Below are 16,437 nucleotides of genomic sequence, written 5' to 3'. Positions count from 1 at the left end.
GGAGGCGGGCAGCAGCTCGGGGCTGGGGGGCTGCTCTGAAGGGGGAATCCGGAAAGCTGCCGGCTGCCCGCTCAGGGACGAGGGACGGAGGAGCAGGCGGCCACAGGGCTGCCAAGTTCGGGGGGAGCCAAGCGTGAGGGCAGGGCTGCGCGGGGACCTGTCCTGTGCCACCCCCTGCCCCAAAGGTGCGAGGGGGGACGAGGACGGGACAAGGTAGCACCTCCCGGGGAGGGGAAGCGCAGCCCGCAGCCCCTCCGGAGGGGGGGTCCGCGCCACGGCTCTGGGGTGCTGGAGCCCAACCGGCCCCGGCTCAGCTGCGCTCGCGCGTCCCCACTCCCAGTTCCCCGACAGTAAAACCGCGAGGCCAACCGATGGCCTGAGTTTGGGGAACTGGTTTCGAGGAGGCTCCAGAGACCTCTGCGACACCTCCAGCCCCAGCCCACCCCACTAGCTGCGGACCCCGACAGACCAACGTGTGCCCCAAGCCCAGGCAGCCACTCACCAGCGGTTCCAGCTCTTTGGTGTCTATGAGATTGAACTCTTTCACGAAGTAGTAAAAGTGCTTGTAGCAGGTGTTGACGTGGGCTTCCGACCCCATCTGGGTGATCCTGTCGAAATGGTGGAGGTAGACGTGGACAAAGTCCCAGAACAGCCTGGACAGGATCTTCTTCACCACCGGGAGGAGGTTCTTGGGGAAGGGAGTACCTGGGAGGGGAGGCACGACCACGAGAAACCTTCAGCCAAGTCAAAACCAGTTCCTCGGGGCTAAAATAAATTGATAAAACTGACAGATTGAGGCCAAAGGGCTTCTGTCCCTGGTAATTCCCAGTTCCCCTCTCCTTCTTCCCTTCCATTGGGATCACATTTTTCAAAGCACAGATTTCTTAAGCGACGGAGCGCTGCACGCCATCGATCGCTGCCAGCGACTGAAAGCAAGAGACCAGCCTCGGAGATTCCCAGCAGCTGCTGCAGTCTGACAGAGCTCTCTTCTACTCCTACTCGTTGTGTTTACACAAACACCAGACACGACCGAGTTCCACTCCAGCAGCAACTTCCCAAAAGCAAGACTCGGTGCTGTTCACTCCTCACAGTTATCTCGTATTTTGGTCTGTCTTTAGCTCTTTGGTTAAGAATTAAAGACTTTAAGGTCCCCTTTAAAGGTGGCAGCACTTCGGGATCTGCGTAGCCAGGGCCCTGCAGCGGAGTGGCCTGGCCAACTGCCCATCTCCGCAGAATATTACACTTTAAAGTCCACACAGGTTGCTTCTGGAGGAGCGGGGATTAGTTCGACCCTTTCAGCGCTCTGCAAGAACCGCAGCGCGTCAGTCAGCCTTAAGGGCGAGGAATCTGGTAAAAGCAGAGCTGGAAACAGCAACGCCAAAGCCAGGCAGCAGCCGTTCAGGCGACCGGAGGAACAGGCGGGGAGGACTGCAGCGCTGCGGCTGTCTGAAGGACCGGCTCTTTACGGCCCAGCTCCCTGCTCTGCCCGCTCACGCCAGGTTTCAGCAGCGTTCTGGCAGAGCTCCGCGGACGCTGGTGTGGCAGAGGCGGCAGACGTGTCCCTGTCAGAGGCCAACCTCGTCCCATCAGAGCTCCAACGGGATGAACACCGGGGCAGGAGGGAGGGAGCTCTGCTGCCTCTTGTCTTTGGCGTCCCAGAAGATGAAAGCTCTGGATGGGATCAATCATATTTACCTCACGCGTTAGACACTGAGTTCTCATGTCTTACTCAGCACAAAATAAACAAAAAAGCCAACAATCCTTGTCCCGAAGCCAGTACACGAAACTGCGTCTGGATATGCAGATTTAGGTGTCTTTGGCCAAATTCTCCTTTCCATCACCCTGGCAACAGATCAAACCCTGCCCCTCCCTCCCCGCACATGTCAGCATCCCACCCCGCTGCAACAAACAGCCAAGGGCACGCCAGGAAGCCCCGAGCTAGAAAGGGCAGAGTCAGCTAACGCCAGCCTCTAATAATAAAGAGGCTAATTACGGAAACGTGGCCACCATCACCAGGCCGACGCCGAGCACGTGCCTCGAACACAAGCTAGCAACCAGCTCCGAAAGAGCCGTCCGTCAGGAGACCACGTCCAGCATGAACGACGCAAGAGTCATGTCAGAGACCGACTTCTCCAAGAGCAGCCTCTTGTTTTCGCTGCCTAGGCTCAGCTCGGCTTTCCTCGAGGGATCCAGGACTCCACACGGGATCTGGCACAGCTCGGGGTATTTTAGCACTCCACAAGAGCTCTGAAGTTTCTCAAGTGCTCGGAAGAGCTTACTACGCTGCCAGCCTCTGCGCAGCACGAAGGAACTAGCTCTGCTACTCGGGTAGCAGCGGAAGAACCCGAGGAAGAACTTCTTCCCTCTGAGGGTGACGGAGCCCTGGCTCAGGCTGCCCAGGGAGGCTGTGGAGTCTCCTTCTCTGGAGACATTCAAGCTCCGCCTGGACGCGGTGCTGTGCAGCCTGCTCTGGGTGACCCTGCTTCGGCAGGCGGTTGGGCTGGGTGACCCACAGAGGGCCCTGCCAACCCCCACCATTCTCTGATTCTGTGGGTGACGTGCAACAGCATCTCCCGGACCAGGAACGGGACCCAAGAGCTCAAAGCAGAAGACTCTGCACCAGCCCCTTTCCCCGCCCCCCAGCCCAAACTCACCAGCATTCGTGGGAAAGATGTCCTCGTTGCCGATCTGTACCTCAATCCAGTCCATCTGGAGGTTCATGTACTGGGGAGCAGACAGGGCCGTGAGTTTTCGGTACTCGTGCTCGTCCTGCCATTGGTACTCGTACTTTGGGCCCCCCGACATGATGGGGCAGGACTACTCTGTGCAATAGTCACTGATGGTGCCGTAGATCAGGTTGATGCGGTTGAAGAAGTCCACCACATGCACGGCCACCCAGTCGTTCTGCTCCTCTCCCGGCGGCAGCTGGACGGCCACTTTCAAATCCAGGCCAGCGTTGAGCGAGGCCTTGAGCCTTCTTGTGCAGCTCGAACCGCTGAGTCCACGGCTCAAACTTGCGCTTAGGCCGGAAGGTTTTGTCTTTATTGAACACTTGCTTTAAAGGGTGGCACATTTTGCTTCTCTTCTTGCTTTTCCAGGTCCATAGCGATGACAGCCGGAGACGTGGCGCTGCTGGGCACTTCCTGGGGCTCTGATCTTCACAGAAACCTCCCTCTGCTCATCTGGTCCCAATCTGTAAGGCAGCACAGAAGGGCAGCCATTAGAAGCAGCTTTCTCAACAGAAAACCTTGCCTAAATCCCATAGGAAGAGATCTGGGATACCATCTGGGCCCTTGCCAACAAATATAGGCAATGATTACAAACACTTAGCCTTCAATAAGATCTCAGTAGGGAGGAGGATGAAGGAAGTGAAGGGACAAACGAAACAAAACAGTGGCAGCAAACTAAAATGAGATGTAGAAAGACAATGTACAAAGTCACGGTGTTCTGAAAAAACAACAAAAAGTGACGAGAACAGAATGGAAGACGAAGACATGAACGTCAACAAGTGAAATACCAACAGAGATTAGGGAACAAAAGAAAAACTATAGGGAAATACAAGGACCGCGAAGTAAAAGAGAGATTTCAAAAGAAAATCTGGAATATAACGACCGAAGGAATGACACAAAACTCTTGAAGACAGTGATTTCAAAACTTTAACACTTCAAATGAACCTTGAAATAGGGAGGAAGATTCAGGGAACCAAGGCAAAAACTAAAAACCGAGGGCAGAACACTAAGGCAGACATGGCAAGGCTATGCAAAAAGATAAAGATCTACAGAAAAACTAGCAATACCTACAAACACACGCAATGATTTCAAAAACTTAGTCTTGAATAAGATCTCAATAGGGAGGAGGATGAAGGAAGTCAAGGGAAATACTAAACAAAAGAGTGGCAGCAGACTGAAACAGCTGTGGAAGGTTGACGTAAAAAGCCAGGATAAAGACGCAAACCAAGACAGAATAAGTACAACAGAAAGGAAGACCAAGAAATGAATGTCAAAAAGTGAAAAACCCACAGAGATTAAAGAAACAAAGGAAAAAAAATAGAGCAATACAAGTAAGCACTAAGGAATAACACAAAACTCTTGATAAAAACCAGATCTGAAATCCTCAGACTACACAAACATTAAAATAAGGAAGGAGATTAAGGAAGTAAAGGGCAAAACTTATAACCCATGGCAGCAAAGTAAATCCGCTGCAGAAACACAATGTAGAAAGCAAGGGCACTCTGGAAACCCTTCGACTTAGAAAGAAACTTAACTAGGGAGGAAGATTAAGGAAGTCAAGGCAAAACCTAAAAACCTGAGGGCAGCACACTAACACAGACATAGCAAGGCTATGCAAAAAGCTAGAGATCTAAAGTAAAACAAGCAATATCTACAAATGTAGGCCATGATTTCAAAAACTTAGCCTTCAATAACATCTCAGTAGGGAGGAGGATGAAGGAAGTGAAGGGACAAACGAAACAAAAGAGTGGCAGCAAACTAAAATGAGATGTAGAATGACAATGTACAAAGCCAGGGTGTTCTAGATAAACAACAAAAAGTGACTAGAATAGAATGGAAGACGAAGACATGAACGTCAACAAGTGAAATACCAACAGAGATTAAGGAACAAAAGAAAAACTATAGGGAAATACAAGGACCGCGAACTAAAAGAGAGACTTCAAAAGAAAATCTGTATTACTAACGACCTAAGGAATGACACAAAACTCTTGAAGACAACAACATATGAAATCCTCAGACTTCCTATGAACACAGAAATTGGGAGGAAGATTAAGGAAGTAAAGGGCAAAACTAATAACCCATGGCAGCAAACTAAAACAGCCATAGAAAGACAATGTAGAAAGCAAGGCCACTCTGGAAACCCTTCGACTTAGACACAAAAACTAACTAGGGAGGAAGATAAAGGACGTCAAGGCAAAACCTAAAAACAAAGGGCAGCACACTAAGGCAGACATAGCAAGGCTATACAAAAAGATAAAGATCTACAGCACAACTAGCAATACCTACAAATACACGCAATGATTTCAAAAACTTAGCCTTAAATAAGATCTCAATAGGGACGAGGATGAAGGAAGTCAAGGGAAATACTAAACAAAAGAGTGGCAGCAGACTGAAACAGCTGTGGAAACACAATGTAAAAAGCCAGCATAAAGACACGAAAAAAGACAGAATGACTACAACAGAAAGGAAGACCAAGAAATGAATGTCAAAAAGTGAAAAACCGACAGAGATTAGGGAACAAAAGTAAAAATATAGGGAAATACAAGGACCGCGAAGTAAAAGAGAGATTTCGAAAGAAAATCTATAATCCTAATGACCTAAGGAATGACACAAAACTCTTGAAGACAGCGATTTCAATACGTTACACTTCAAATGAACCTTGACATGGGGAGGAAGACTCAGCAAACTAAGGCAAAAACTAAAAACCACTAAGGCAGACATAGCAAGGCTATGGAAATAGCTAGAGATCTAAAGCAAAACAAGCAATACCTACAAATACAGGCCATGATTTCAAAAACTTAGCCTTGAATAAGATCTCAATAGGGAGGAGGATGAAGGAAGTCAAGGGAAATACTAAACAAAAGAGTGGCAGCAGACTGAAACACTGTGGAAAGGCAATGTAAAAAGCCAGCATAAAGACACAAACAAAGACAGAATGACTGCAGCAGAAAGGAAGACCAAGAAAACAATGTCAAAAAGTGAAAAACCCACAGAGATTAAAGAAACAAAGGAAAAAATATAGAACAATACAAGTAAGTACTAAGGAATAACACAAAACTCTTGATAAAAACCAGATCTGAAATCCTCAGACTTCACACAAACATTAAAATAAGGAAGGAGATTAAGGAAGTAAAGGGCAAAACTTATAACCCATGGCAGCAAAGTAAATCCGCTGCAGAAACACAATGTAGAAAGCAAGGGCACTCTGGAAACCCTTCGACTTAGAAAGAAACTTAACTAGGGAGGAAGATTAAGGAAGTCAAGGCAAAACCTAAAAACCTGAGGGCAGCACACGAACACAGACATAGCAAGGCTATGCAAAAAGCTAGAGATCTAAAGTAAAACAAGCAATACCTACAAATACAGGCCATGATTTTAAAAACTTAGCCTTCAATAAGATCTCAATAGAAAGGAGCATGAAGGAAGTCAAGGGAAATACTAAACAAAAGAGTGGCAGCAGACTGAAATAGCTGTGGAAGACAATGTAAAGAGCCAGCATAAAGACGCAAACGAAGACAGAATGACTACAACAGAAAGGAAGACCAAGAAAAGTATGTCAAAAAGTGAAAAACCAACAGAGATTAGGGAACAAAAGAAAAAATATTGGGAAATACAAGGATCGCGAAGTAAAAGAGAGATTTCAAAAGAAAATCTGTAATACTAACAACCTAAGGAATGACACAAAACTCTTGAAGACAGCGATTTCAAAACTTTAACACTTCAAATCAACTTTGAAATAGGGAGGAACATTCAGGGAACCAAGGCAAAAAGTAAAAACCGAGGGCAGAACACTAAGGCAGACATGGCAAGGCTATGCAAAAAGATAAAGATCTACAGCAAAACAAGCAATACCTACAAATACAGGCCATGATTTCAAAAACTTAGTCTTGAATAAGATCTCAATAGGGAGGAGGATGAAGTAAGTCAAGTGAAATACTAAACAAAAGAGTGGCAGCAGACTGAAACAGCTGTGGAAAGACAATGTAAAAAGCCAGCATAAAGACACAAACAAAGACAGAAGGTCTACAGCAGAAAGGAAGACCAAGGAAAGAATGTCAAAAAGTTAAAAAACCGACAGAGATTAAAGAAACAAAGGAAAAAATATAGAACAATACAAGTAAGTACTAAGGAATGACGCAAAACTCTTGAAGAAAAGCAGATTTGAAATCCTCAGACTTCACACAAACATTAAAATAAGGAAGGAGATTAAGGAAGTAAAGGGCAAAACTTATAACCCATGGCAGCAAAGTAAATCCGCTGCAGAAACACAATGTAGAAAGCAAGGGCACTCTGGAAAGCCTCGACTTAGAAAGAAACTTAACTAGGGAGGAAGATTAAGGAAGTCAAGGCAAAACCTAAAAACCTGAGGGCAGCACACAAACACAGACATAGCAAGGCTAAGCAAAAAGCTAGAGATCTAAAAAAAAACTACCAATACCTACAAATACAGGCCATGATTTCAAAAACTTAGCCTTCAACAAGATCTCAATAGGGAGGAGGATGAAGGAAGTCAAGGGAAATACTAAACAAAAGAGTGGCAGCAGACTGAAACAGCTGTGGAAAGACAATGTAAAAAGCCAGCATAAAGATGCAAACCAAGACAGAATGACTACAGCAGAAAGGAAGCCCAAGAAATGAATGTCAAAAAGTGAAAAACTGACAGAGTTTAAAGGAAAAAAGAAAAAAATAATAGAACAATAAAGGTAGGTACTAAGGAATGACACAAAACTCTTGAAGACAACAATATGTGAAATCCTCAGACTTCATACAAACACTGAAATAGGGAGGAAGATTAAGGAAGAAAGGGCAAATCTAATAACCCATGGCAGCAAACTAAATCCGCTGCAGAAACACAATGTAGAAAGCAAGGGCACTCTGGAAACCCTTCGACTTTGAAAGAAAACTTAATTAGGGACGAAGATTAAGGAAGTCAAGGCAAAACCTAAAAACCTGAGGGCAGCACACAAACACAGACATAGCAAGGCTATGCAAAAAGCTAGAGATCTACAGCAAAACAAGCAATACCTACAAATACAGGAAATGATTTCAAAAACTTAGCCTTCAATAAGATCTCAATAGGGACGAGGATGAAGGATGTCAAGGGAAATACTAAACAAAAGTGTGGCAGCAGACTGAAACAGCTGTGGAAAGACAATGCAAAAAGCCAGCATAAAGACGCAAAGCAAGACAGAATGACTACAGCAGAAAGGAAGACCAAGAAATGAATGTCAAAAAGTGAAAACCGACAGAGATTAGGGAACAAAAGTAAAAATATTGAGAAATACAAGGACCGCAAATTAAAAGAGAATTTGAAAGAAAATCTGTAATACTAACGACATAAGGAATGACACAAAACTCTTGAAGACAGCGATTTCAAAACCTTAACACTTCAAATGAACTTTGACATAGGGAGGAAGATTCAGGAAACCAAGGCAAACAGTAAAAACTGAGGGCAGCACACCAACGCAGACATAGCAAGGCTATGCAAAAAGCTAGAGATCTGAAGCAAAACAAGCAATACCTACAAATATAGGCAATGATTTCAAAAACTTAGCCTTCAGTAAGATCTCAATAGAGAGGAGGATGAAGGAAGTGAAGGGACAAACGAAACAAAAGAGTGGCAGCAAACTAAAATGAGATGTGGAAAGACAATGTACAAAGCCAGGGTGTTCTGGAAAAACAACAAAAAGGTGACTAGAACAGAATGGAAGACGAAGACATGAACGTCAACAAGTGAAATACCAACAGAGATTAGGGAACAAAAGAAAAACTATAGGGAAATACAAGGACCGCGAACTAAAAGAGAGATTTCGAAAGAAAATCTGTAATACTAACGACCTAAGGAATGACACAAAACTCTTGAAGACAGCGATTTCAATACGTTACACTTCAAATGAACTTTGAAATAGGGAGGAAGATTCAGGAAACAAAGGCAAAAGCTAAAAACCGAGGGCAGCACACTAAGGCACACATGGCAAGGCTATGCAAAAAGCTAGAGATCTACAGCAAAACTAGCAATACCTACAAATACAGGCCATGATTTCAAAAACTTAGCCTTGAATAAGATCTCAATAGGGAGGAGGATGAAGCAAATCAAGGGAAATACTAAACAAAAGAGTGGCAGCAGACTGAAACAGCTGTGGAAAGGCAATGTAAAAAGCCAGCATAAAGACACAAACAAAGACAGAATGACTACAGCAGAAACGAAGACCAAGAAAAGAATGTCAAAAAGTGAAAAACCGACAGAGATTAAAGAAACAAAGGAAAAAAAATAGAACAATACAAGTAAGTACTAACGAATGACACAAAACTCGTGAAGAAAACCAGATTTGAAATCCTCAGACTTCACACAAACATTAAAATAAGGAAGGAAGATTAAGGAAGTAAAGGGCAAAACTTATAACCCATGGCAGCAAAGTAAATCCGCTGCAGAAACGCAATGTAGAAAGCAAGGGCACTCTGGAAACCCTTCGACTTAGAAAGAAACTTAACTAGGGAGGAAGATTAAGGAAGTCAAGGCAAAACCTAAAAACCGAGGGCAGAACACTAAGGCAGACATAGCAAGGCTATATGCAAAAAGCTAAAGATCTACACCAAAACTAGCAATACCTACAAATACACGCAATGATTTCAAAAACTTAGCCTTGAATAAGATCTCAATAGGGAGGAGGATGAAGGAAGTCAAGGGAAATACTAAACAAAAGAGTGGCAGCAGACTGAAACAGCTGTGGAAAGACAATGTAAAAAGCCAGCATAAAGATGCAAACCAAGACAGAATGACTACAGCAGAAAGGAAGCCCAAGAAATGAATGTCAAAAAGTGAAAAACTGACAGAGTTTAAAGGAAAAAAGAAAAAAATAATAGAACAATAAAGGTAGGTACTAAGGAATGACACAAAACTCTTGAAGACAGCAATATGTGAAATCCTCAGACTTCATACAAACACTGAAATAGGGAGGAAGATTAAGGAAGGAAGGGCAAATCTAATAACCCATGGCAGCAAACTCAATCCGCTGCAGAAACACAATGCAGAAAGCAAGGGCACTCTGGAAACCCTTCGACTTTGAAAGAAAACTGAATTAGGGAGGAAGATTAAGGAAGTCAAGGCAAAACCTAAAAACCTGAGGGCAGCACACTAACACAGACATAGCAAGGCTATGCAAAAAGCTAGAGATTTACAGCAAAACAAGCAATACCTACAAATACAGGAAATTATTTCAAAAACTTAGCTTTCAACAAGATCTAAGTAGGGAGGAGGATGAAGGAAGTGAAGGGACAAACGAAACAAAACAGTGGCAGCAAACTAAAATGAGATATAGAAAGACAATGTAAAAGCCAAGGTTCTTAAGGTACCAGTATTTAATGTCAATGTCTCTGTATTTCAAGGTCAGGACTGCAACAATTCTGCTGTCTGTGGACACCAGTGAGAGATGACCTGCTTTTCATTCGTTCAGGCACTGCACCTACACTTAGTCACAGATCTGATTTTTTTTTTATGTTTTCCCCTCCAAGATGTAATAGACAACAGGGCACTCTTTAAGTGAAACTAAATAGCAGTTCTACTGATTTAAATACAAAAAGTTTTCGCCTGTGGTACATTCATCCAGAAGAACTTTAACACCTCTTGATAGAAGGAATAATAAGAAACATGACACTTTACCAAAGTAGCTGCAGTGGTATTTTCTAGTTTTAGTTTTAACAAAGCACCTGTGTGGAAGTTGCAAGCTCTCCTTATAGATTAGCAAACTTAGCAAGGACAAGACACTGACAAGAGCAGGAGCTGCGACCAAGAACCAGCGAAAAGCAGCTTTGCAGTTTTGCAACGAGATAGAACGAACCGAGCATGCGCAGCGCCCCGGATGTAACTCATGGGCAAATGAGGAAGACTACCGAAAGAGATGAAGTAACAACCTAAGACCACCAGAGACCACCCAGGAGCTCTAATACACCTGCTAAAGGAGAATTGGAATAGATTCATACGCTCTCGGAAATATAACGATTAATATTCATATTGTAGTTCTATTTAACCTGAAATTAAAGGGTGTTTGGCGCACACATTTGGAGGAGAGATCCCCCGTGTGCCCGGCGCCGTAATAAAGGACACCTGGTTAACAGCATACATTGTACTGTTAGGTTATTACCGGATCTGTGAATCACTCTAACCAGCGTTTTCCCTTTTGACTAGAAAATGAAAATCTTCAACAGCAGATAGCCCTGAAATAAGCTTCAGTCAAATCTGGACCCAATACAGGGTGTGCATTATGATATGCCACAGATCGGGACTTGACTCTTCAAAACAATCATGCACTAAGGAAAATTTTAGGTTGTTATGCAGAGTTTTAACTCGAGTCTTGGCAACCGCATTTGGGACATGAAAGGTATCAGCACTACAGTACTACGTGCAGTAGAGAAGACTGCTCTTGCAGTTCAATTCCAACGCCGCTTCCTCAAAAAAATTGAAGCTGCTGTGTTTGAGCAACATGGGTGGAAATCTCACCTGCCACGCTGAAGTGACGCTGGGGCATTTCTTCACCTTGTAGTCTCTTTCCTCAGGCTTAGTGAATCTCTCCCAGAGTCTGAGGCAAAGCCCATGGATTTCTCCTGTTTGCAACAGGGGATGTCTGAGCCGTCACATGGTGGTTTGTTGTGGGGTACCACTTGTACCCTGGATTTGCCTTCATAAATGCATCCCTGTACTAGAAAAGGAAAGGAAAACTTCCAGTCAGGTCACTCATGAGAATGCAGTATCCACAGGGCAGAGTGCACTGCTTGTAATGGGATTTAAGACAGTAAAGAATCCTTAAATAGCTTGATTTTTAACAGTTTAATCACATGTTTACAGTCTGACTGCCAACACAACCAAACAAAAGAAATACCATGATAGGAAGAGTTGTATTTCAAAAAGCGAGGTTTCTCTTTACCCACCTGAGGGTCTATCACCCAGAGCAGGCTGAAGTTCTGATCCTGCAAACTGCTCCCCACTGCTTCTCTGCTCACCTTGGCGAACAAGGACAGCTGTTCCCATTCTTTTGCAGGTACAATATTTCCAGTTTTACACTGCAGTTTCAATGAAATGAAGACATACATTTAGCAATACATGCAGAATGATGCTCCCAGAACAGGCAAAGAAATAAAACCTATGACCAGGATCACCTCATTTTCAGCAACTTCAGATACATCATCCCCGTGTTCCCACCAAAATGTACCACGCTGCATCAAATCAACCAGGAAAAAAAATCTTCAGGAACGCTGACCCACACACACGCTGTATCTTCAGAACCGGGCGTCTGTATGAAACTTGCACACTCAGGGGTGCGACCCCTCCCCCCTCACCCCTTTTCTCTCTCCCTCAGCCCGGGCTGGGAGCTCACCTCACCAGGGAAGGACACCAGGGAAGGACACCAGCCTCACCGAGGGACAGGGAGGGGAAAAGGGAGCAGAGAGAAAGGCAACACACAGGGAGGGGAGAAGGGAGCAGAGGGAAAGGCAACACACAGAGGAGCAGCTCTGCCTTCCCTTGCTCAGCCCACAGCCCGCTGGTGCCTGTGCCCGGGGGCTCCGTCTCCGTCCCCTGCCCCTCCCCAGCTCAGGGCTCCCCCCCGGGGCTGCCCCGGCCGGGCCCGGCTCCAGCGGGGAGCTCCCCCCCACCCCTCTCACGTGGCCAGCAGGCAGCACAGCCCCCAGTGCCCGCCCCACGGCCCCGCTCCCCTCACGGGCAGCCCCAGCCCTCACCTCAGCCGGGGCCTGCAGTGGATCCTGTCCCTGCCACACCAACATGGCCACCCAGCAGCCCCTGCCCCGGGCCTGCAGCTCCCAGCATGCCCCGGGAACCAACATGGCCACCCAGCAGCCCCTGCCCCGGGCCTACAGCTCCCAGCATGCCCCGGGAACCAACATGGCCACCCAGCAGCCCCTGCCCCGGGCCTACAGCTCCCAGCATGCCCCGGGAACCAACATGGCCAGCAGCAGCCCCTGCCCCAGGGCAGGCCCCAGGACTACAGCTCCCAGCATGCCCCGGGGCGCCCCCCCACACCCTGCCTTCCACCCTCTGGAAGCCTTTTCTTTCTTTCCTAACAGCTGAGCATTTAACTGACTAAATCTCAGAGGTACTCTTGTTTCTTCTCAACAAAGCAGCCATCTCCATCTGCTCACATCTGCCAAGCACACATCCAGGCAGGCCAGGAGAGCACGGGGTCCCATCTGCTCCCTGTCCCTCACACAGCAAGGAGGGTGACAGCCACCAGCCCCTGTGAGCTGGCAGCTCGCCAACAGCCACCGCGCGAAGGGACACAGCCCCTGCTCAGACACCACGGGCCTCTGGAATGGCTTTCCAGAAAGGTACCCAGGAGAGGGACAAAGAAGGACCGAGCTTCTGCAAGATCAGAGCAGAATGAGAAAGCCCAGAGTGTAACTTGGCAACACTCCAAAAGTGAGAAAAGACACCAAACTCTTCTGAGGATGTCACATCATCTTGGCAGACCAGTGCCCTTGCCCACTTGCCGACAGGACCCACCAAAGTCGTACTCCTGAGATTTTCACCATCTGTGGTGGAAAGCCACTGGGTTTAACTGACGCCTCCAGCCCTTGGGACAGACAGACAGACAGATGAGAGGCTGCAAGGAAGAAAGAACCCCATGCTACGTCTACATCACCAAACGTCTCCAGGCACGTCAGACCTCAGCACGCTTCCCAGTTCCTCACAGCTCTACTTGGCTACTGCAGAAATAACTACTCCATAGCACTGCCCATGGCCGACAGCAGCCTGCTGCAAATTCCTTCCCGTAATTCCGCCCACTGAATGCAGTCGTGTGTGCACACAGACAGGACCCAGGAAGGAGTGGCACAGCCGGGAACGGGATTTTTGCCAAACTTGACAAAGACACCCTGTGAAAATGACAGCCCTTCTGTCTGAAAGAGCAACAGCAGCTTTAGTAGCGGGGTGGGGAGGAGGGGAAGCTGAAAGAGGTTCTGTAGCATTTTTCAGTACTTTCCCTTGGAACAGCTTGAATGAAATCAAGGTGCAATCATGCCTTGTGACTTTGGCCAATGAAATCCACTAAAACTTTGAGGAAATAGTTTATACTTTTGAAAAAAAGCAACAACCAAACCAAACACCACAGTTGCATTTCTAGCAATTACTGGAACTCTCCTGACATAAATGTTGCACATTGCAAAGCTAAAGCACAGCCACACAGAGCTGTTTGGTGGTTGGAATAACCACCAAATAACACACGAAGAGGAGAACATTTTGCAACTTCATGGAGTCAAGAACTAAAGCAGCCACAACAGATGAAGGACATCATGTAACATCCATCATGTAACACATGCAAAAACTTTAGTTACTGCGACGCTGGTTCAAAACTGGGTGCAGGCATGACACATCCCTCCATTGCTGCTGAAACCAGAGCTCCATCACTGCTCCAGGGTTTCCACCGTGTTCCTACACACATGCTCCTGCACCTACCCAGCTGATAAACGATCCAGGACCATAAACCCAACCAGAACGAACAAAGAAAAGTGTGAATTTTAGTGGAAGATTTCTGATTTCTCTTTCAGCTGAACATCAGATGCTTCCGAAAAGGAAACGCTGGGGCAGACAGCCCTGTCACAAGAAACTCACCTCCACAAGCAGGAACAGTGACGGCTGCTGGCAAGCTTCCGTCGGATGAGTCGCATCAGACTGGCGATTACTGGAGGAAACCTGGAACAGGGAGAGGGGAGAAAAACACCTCTGTGTTACTCCGACATCATCCTCTGAAGGAATTGTGTCACACGGGACGCACTCGTTAACTGTCACAGCACATGTCACTAGCAGTCACATGCCAGCTCCTCGTTTTATTTCATGTTCCTGATTTCTGCGCTGTGTTCCTGTGCACTGCGTGGTGAGGAAGAACTTCTTCCCTCTGAGGGTGACGGAGCCCTGGCCCAGGCTGCCCAGGGAGGTTGTGGAGTCTCCTTCTCTGGAGATATTCCAGCCCCGCCTGGACGCGGTGCTGTGCAGCCTGCTATGGGTGACCCTGCTTGGGCAGGGGGTTGGGCTGGGTGACCCACAGAGGTCCCTTCCAACCCCTACCATTCTGTGATTCTGTGATTCTGTGAGAGCCCCTGGAGAGCTGCGCAACACAGCCACTGGCTCCCAGCTGCCTCTGGCAAGCTTGGAGGAGGGCTGGGGCAACAGCTGCTTTGTCATCGTGGTGTTCCTGTTCCCTCAGGGTGGCCAGCAGATTGCCTGCAGCAAATCTTGTCCTCCTGAAGCGGCTGCTGTCCCTCCTCCAGCACATCGGCCAGCACGCAGCCAGCAGCAGGATGAGCTTCATCAGCCTGGCCATCCGCGTTGGGCCAAACCTGCTGAGCCCACCCAACGAGGAGCTGCTGCCGCTGGAGGCCATGCTGGAGGTGACGGAGAAGGTACGCTCTCTTGAAGCGGGACGGCTGCAGCCGGATGGTGATCAGAGCTGGACTGTGGAGAGGTCCCTGGCTGCCCCCTCTCTCCAGCAGACGCTGGTGGGGTGGCTGCCTGGAAGAGCAGCCCCACAGCGACAGCCTGCTGCGTGGAAGCAAGTGTCAGGAGTGGGAGAGGCTGCCTGCCTGCCCCTGCGCTGAGAGCAAGGCTTTGCTGTGTGCAGGTGAAGACACTGGTGGAGTTTATGACCTAGAACTGCGGAGAAATCTTTGGGGAGGAGGTGGCTGACCTGTCTGGTCCCCCAGCTGAGCAGTCGCCCGCGCCCATGGGCACATCCACAGCGGTGGTGGGATCGGAAACGGCAGAGGTACGGCAGCTCCACCACCACTGGGACAATGTGTCTGGTGTGGGAGGGCGGTTCCTGATGAGTCCAAGTGGCTGCTGTGAGTTCCATCCCTGCTGGGTTTCTGTGGGTTTGGTGTTTTTTTTTCTTTGGGGTGATACATTGTAGGTGAAACTGGAAAGGTTGTTCCTCAAATGTGTTAGGCGTGTGCTTAATCAAAAGAAATACCTCCAAATTTTCTACAGCAAGACCTATTTCCCAAGCAAAGCCTATTTGCCAAACGGTCACTGACGACTCCCGGGCGCCTCTTGCCACCTGCTGACGCCGCCATTTCTGGTGTAGGCACCTGTCACTTCGCCTCCTGCCAGCCCAGGGACACCGCTCGACTCCCCGGTATGCGCGGAAGGACCAAAGAGCCTTTGGACGAAAGCAGGTAAAAGGAGTCAGCTCTGGTGAAATGCAGAACTGATTCCAGTGGGTCCTGGTTTCCCCTATCTAATCCCACTGTGGGATGGAAAGGTTTGCAGGCTCCCCCCAGGAACATGAACACTGAAGAAAAAGAAAGAGAAAAGAGGTGTGGGCAGAGGAGAGGGAATGCCAGCAAGAGAAGAAAATAAGCAAGAGAGAAAAAGACGGGGAGTGGAAAAAAGCAGGAGGGTCCAGCGAGTGCAGAAGCCCAGGTGTGTGCCGGGCTCATTTGCCCGTCTTTCCCAGCTCTGAGCGCTGCTCTGAGGCAGTGCAGCTCGGGCTGGTGCTGCGCAGGGTTTGGGAAGGACCCTATGGCAGCTCCCGGGGGCTCCCGACGGAGCCCCGCTGCCTGGAACAGGGGCACGGGGCCTCTCTGCGCACGCACAGCTCTGCGAGGGCATCGCCCGTGGGGACAAGGCGCCAGAGCCACCGCGCAGCCACTGCTGGCAGCAGCTCTGCTGGGCTGTCGACAGCTCCCTGTGCACTGTGTTCCC

General features: G+C 47.8%; 1 protein-coding gene and 1 pseudogene across 1 annotated transcript in view; both read right to left on the bottom strand.

Annotated features, from left to right (window-relative positions):
• Positions 1-310: 310 nt before the first annotated feature.
• LOC142360038 (MOB kinase activator 3A-like) lies at positions 311-3,073 on the bottom strand (annotated as a pseudogene).
• A 1,818-nt stretch (positions 3,074-4,891) lies between these two features.
• Positions 4,892-16,437, bottom strand: part of LOC142360037 (E3 ubiquitin-protein ligase RBBP6-like) — a 32,980-nt gene continuing 21,434 nt past the window's right edge. The window contains exon 12 of the mRNA XM_075412334.1: positions 4,892-4,929. Within this exon, the coding sequence (XP_075268449.1) occupies positions 4,892-4,929 (38 nt within the window). The remainder of the gene's footprint in view (positions 4,930-16,437) is intronic.

The sequence above is a fragment of the Opisthocomus hoazin genome, unplaced genomic scaffold, assembly GCF_030867145.1.
Source record: "Opisthocomus hoazin isolate bOpiHoa1 unplaced genomic scaffold, bOpiHoa1.hap1 HAP1_SCAFFOLD_56, whole genome shotgun sequence".
Classification (NCBI taxonomy): Eukaryota; Metazoa; Chordata; class Aves; order Opisthocomiformes; family Opisthocomidae; genus Opisthocomus; species Opisthocomus hoazin.
The sequence above is the reverse complement of the archived record's forward strand: the minus strand, read 5'-3'. Positions and strand labels throughout refer to the sequence as shown.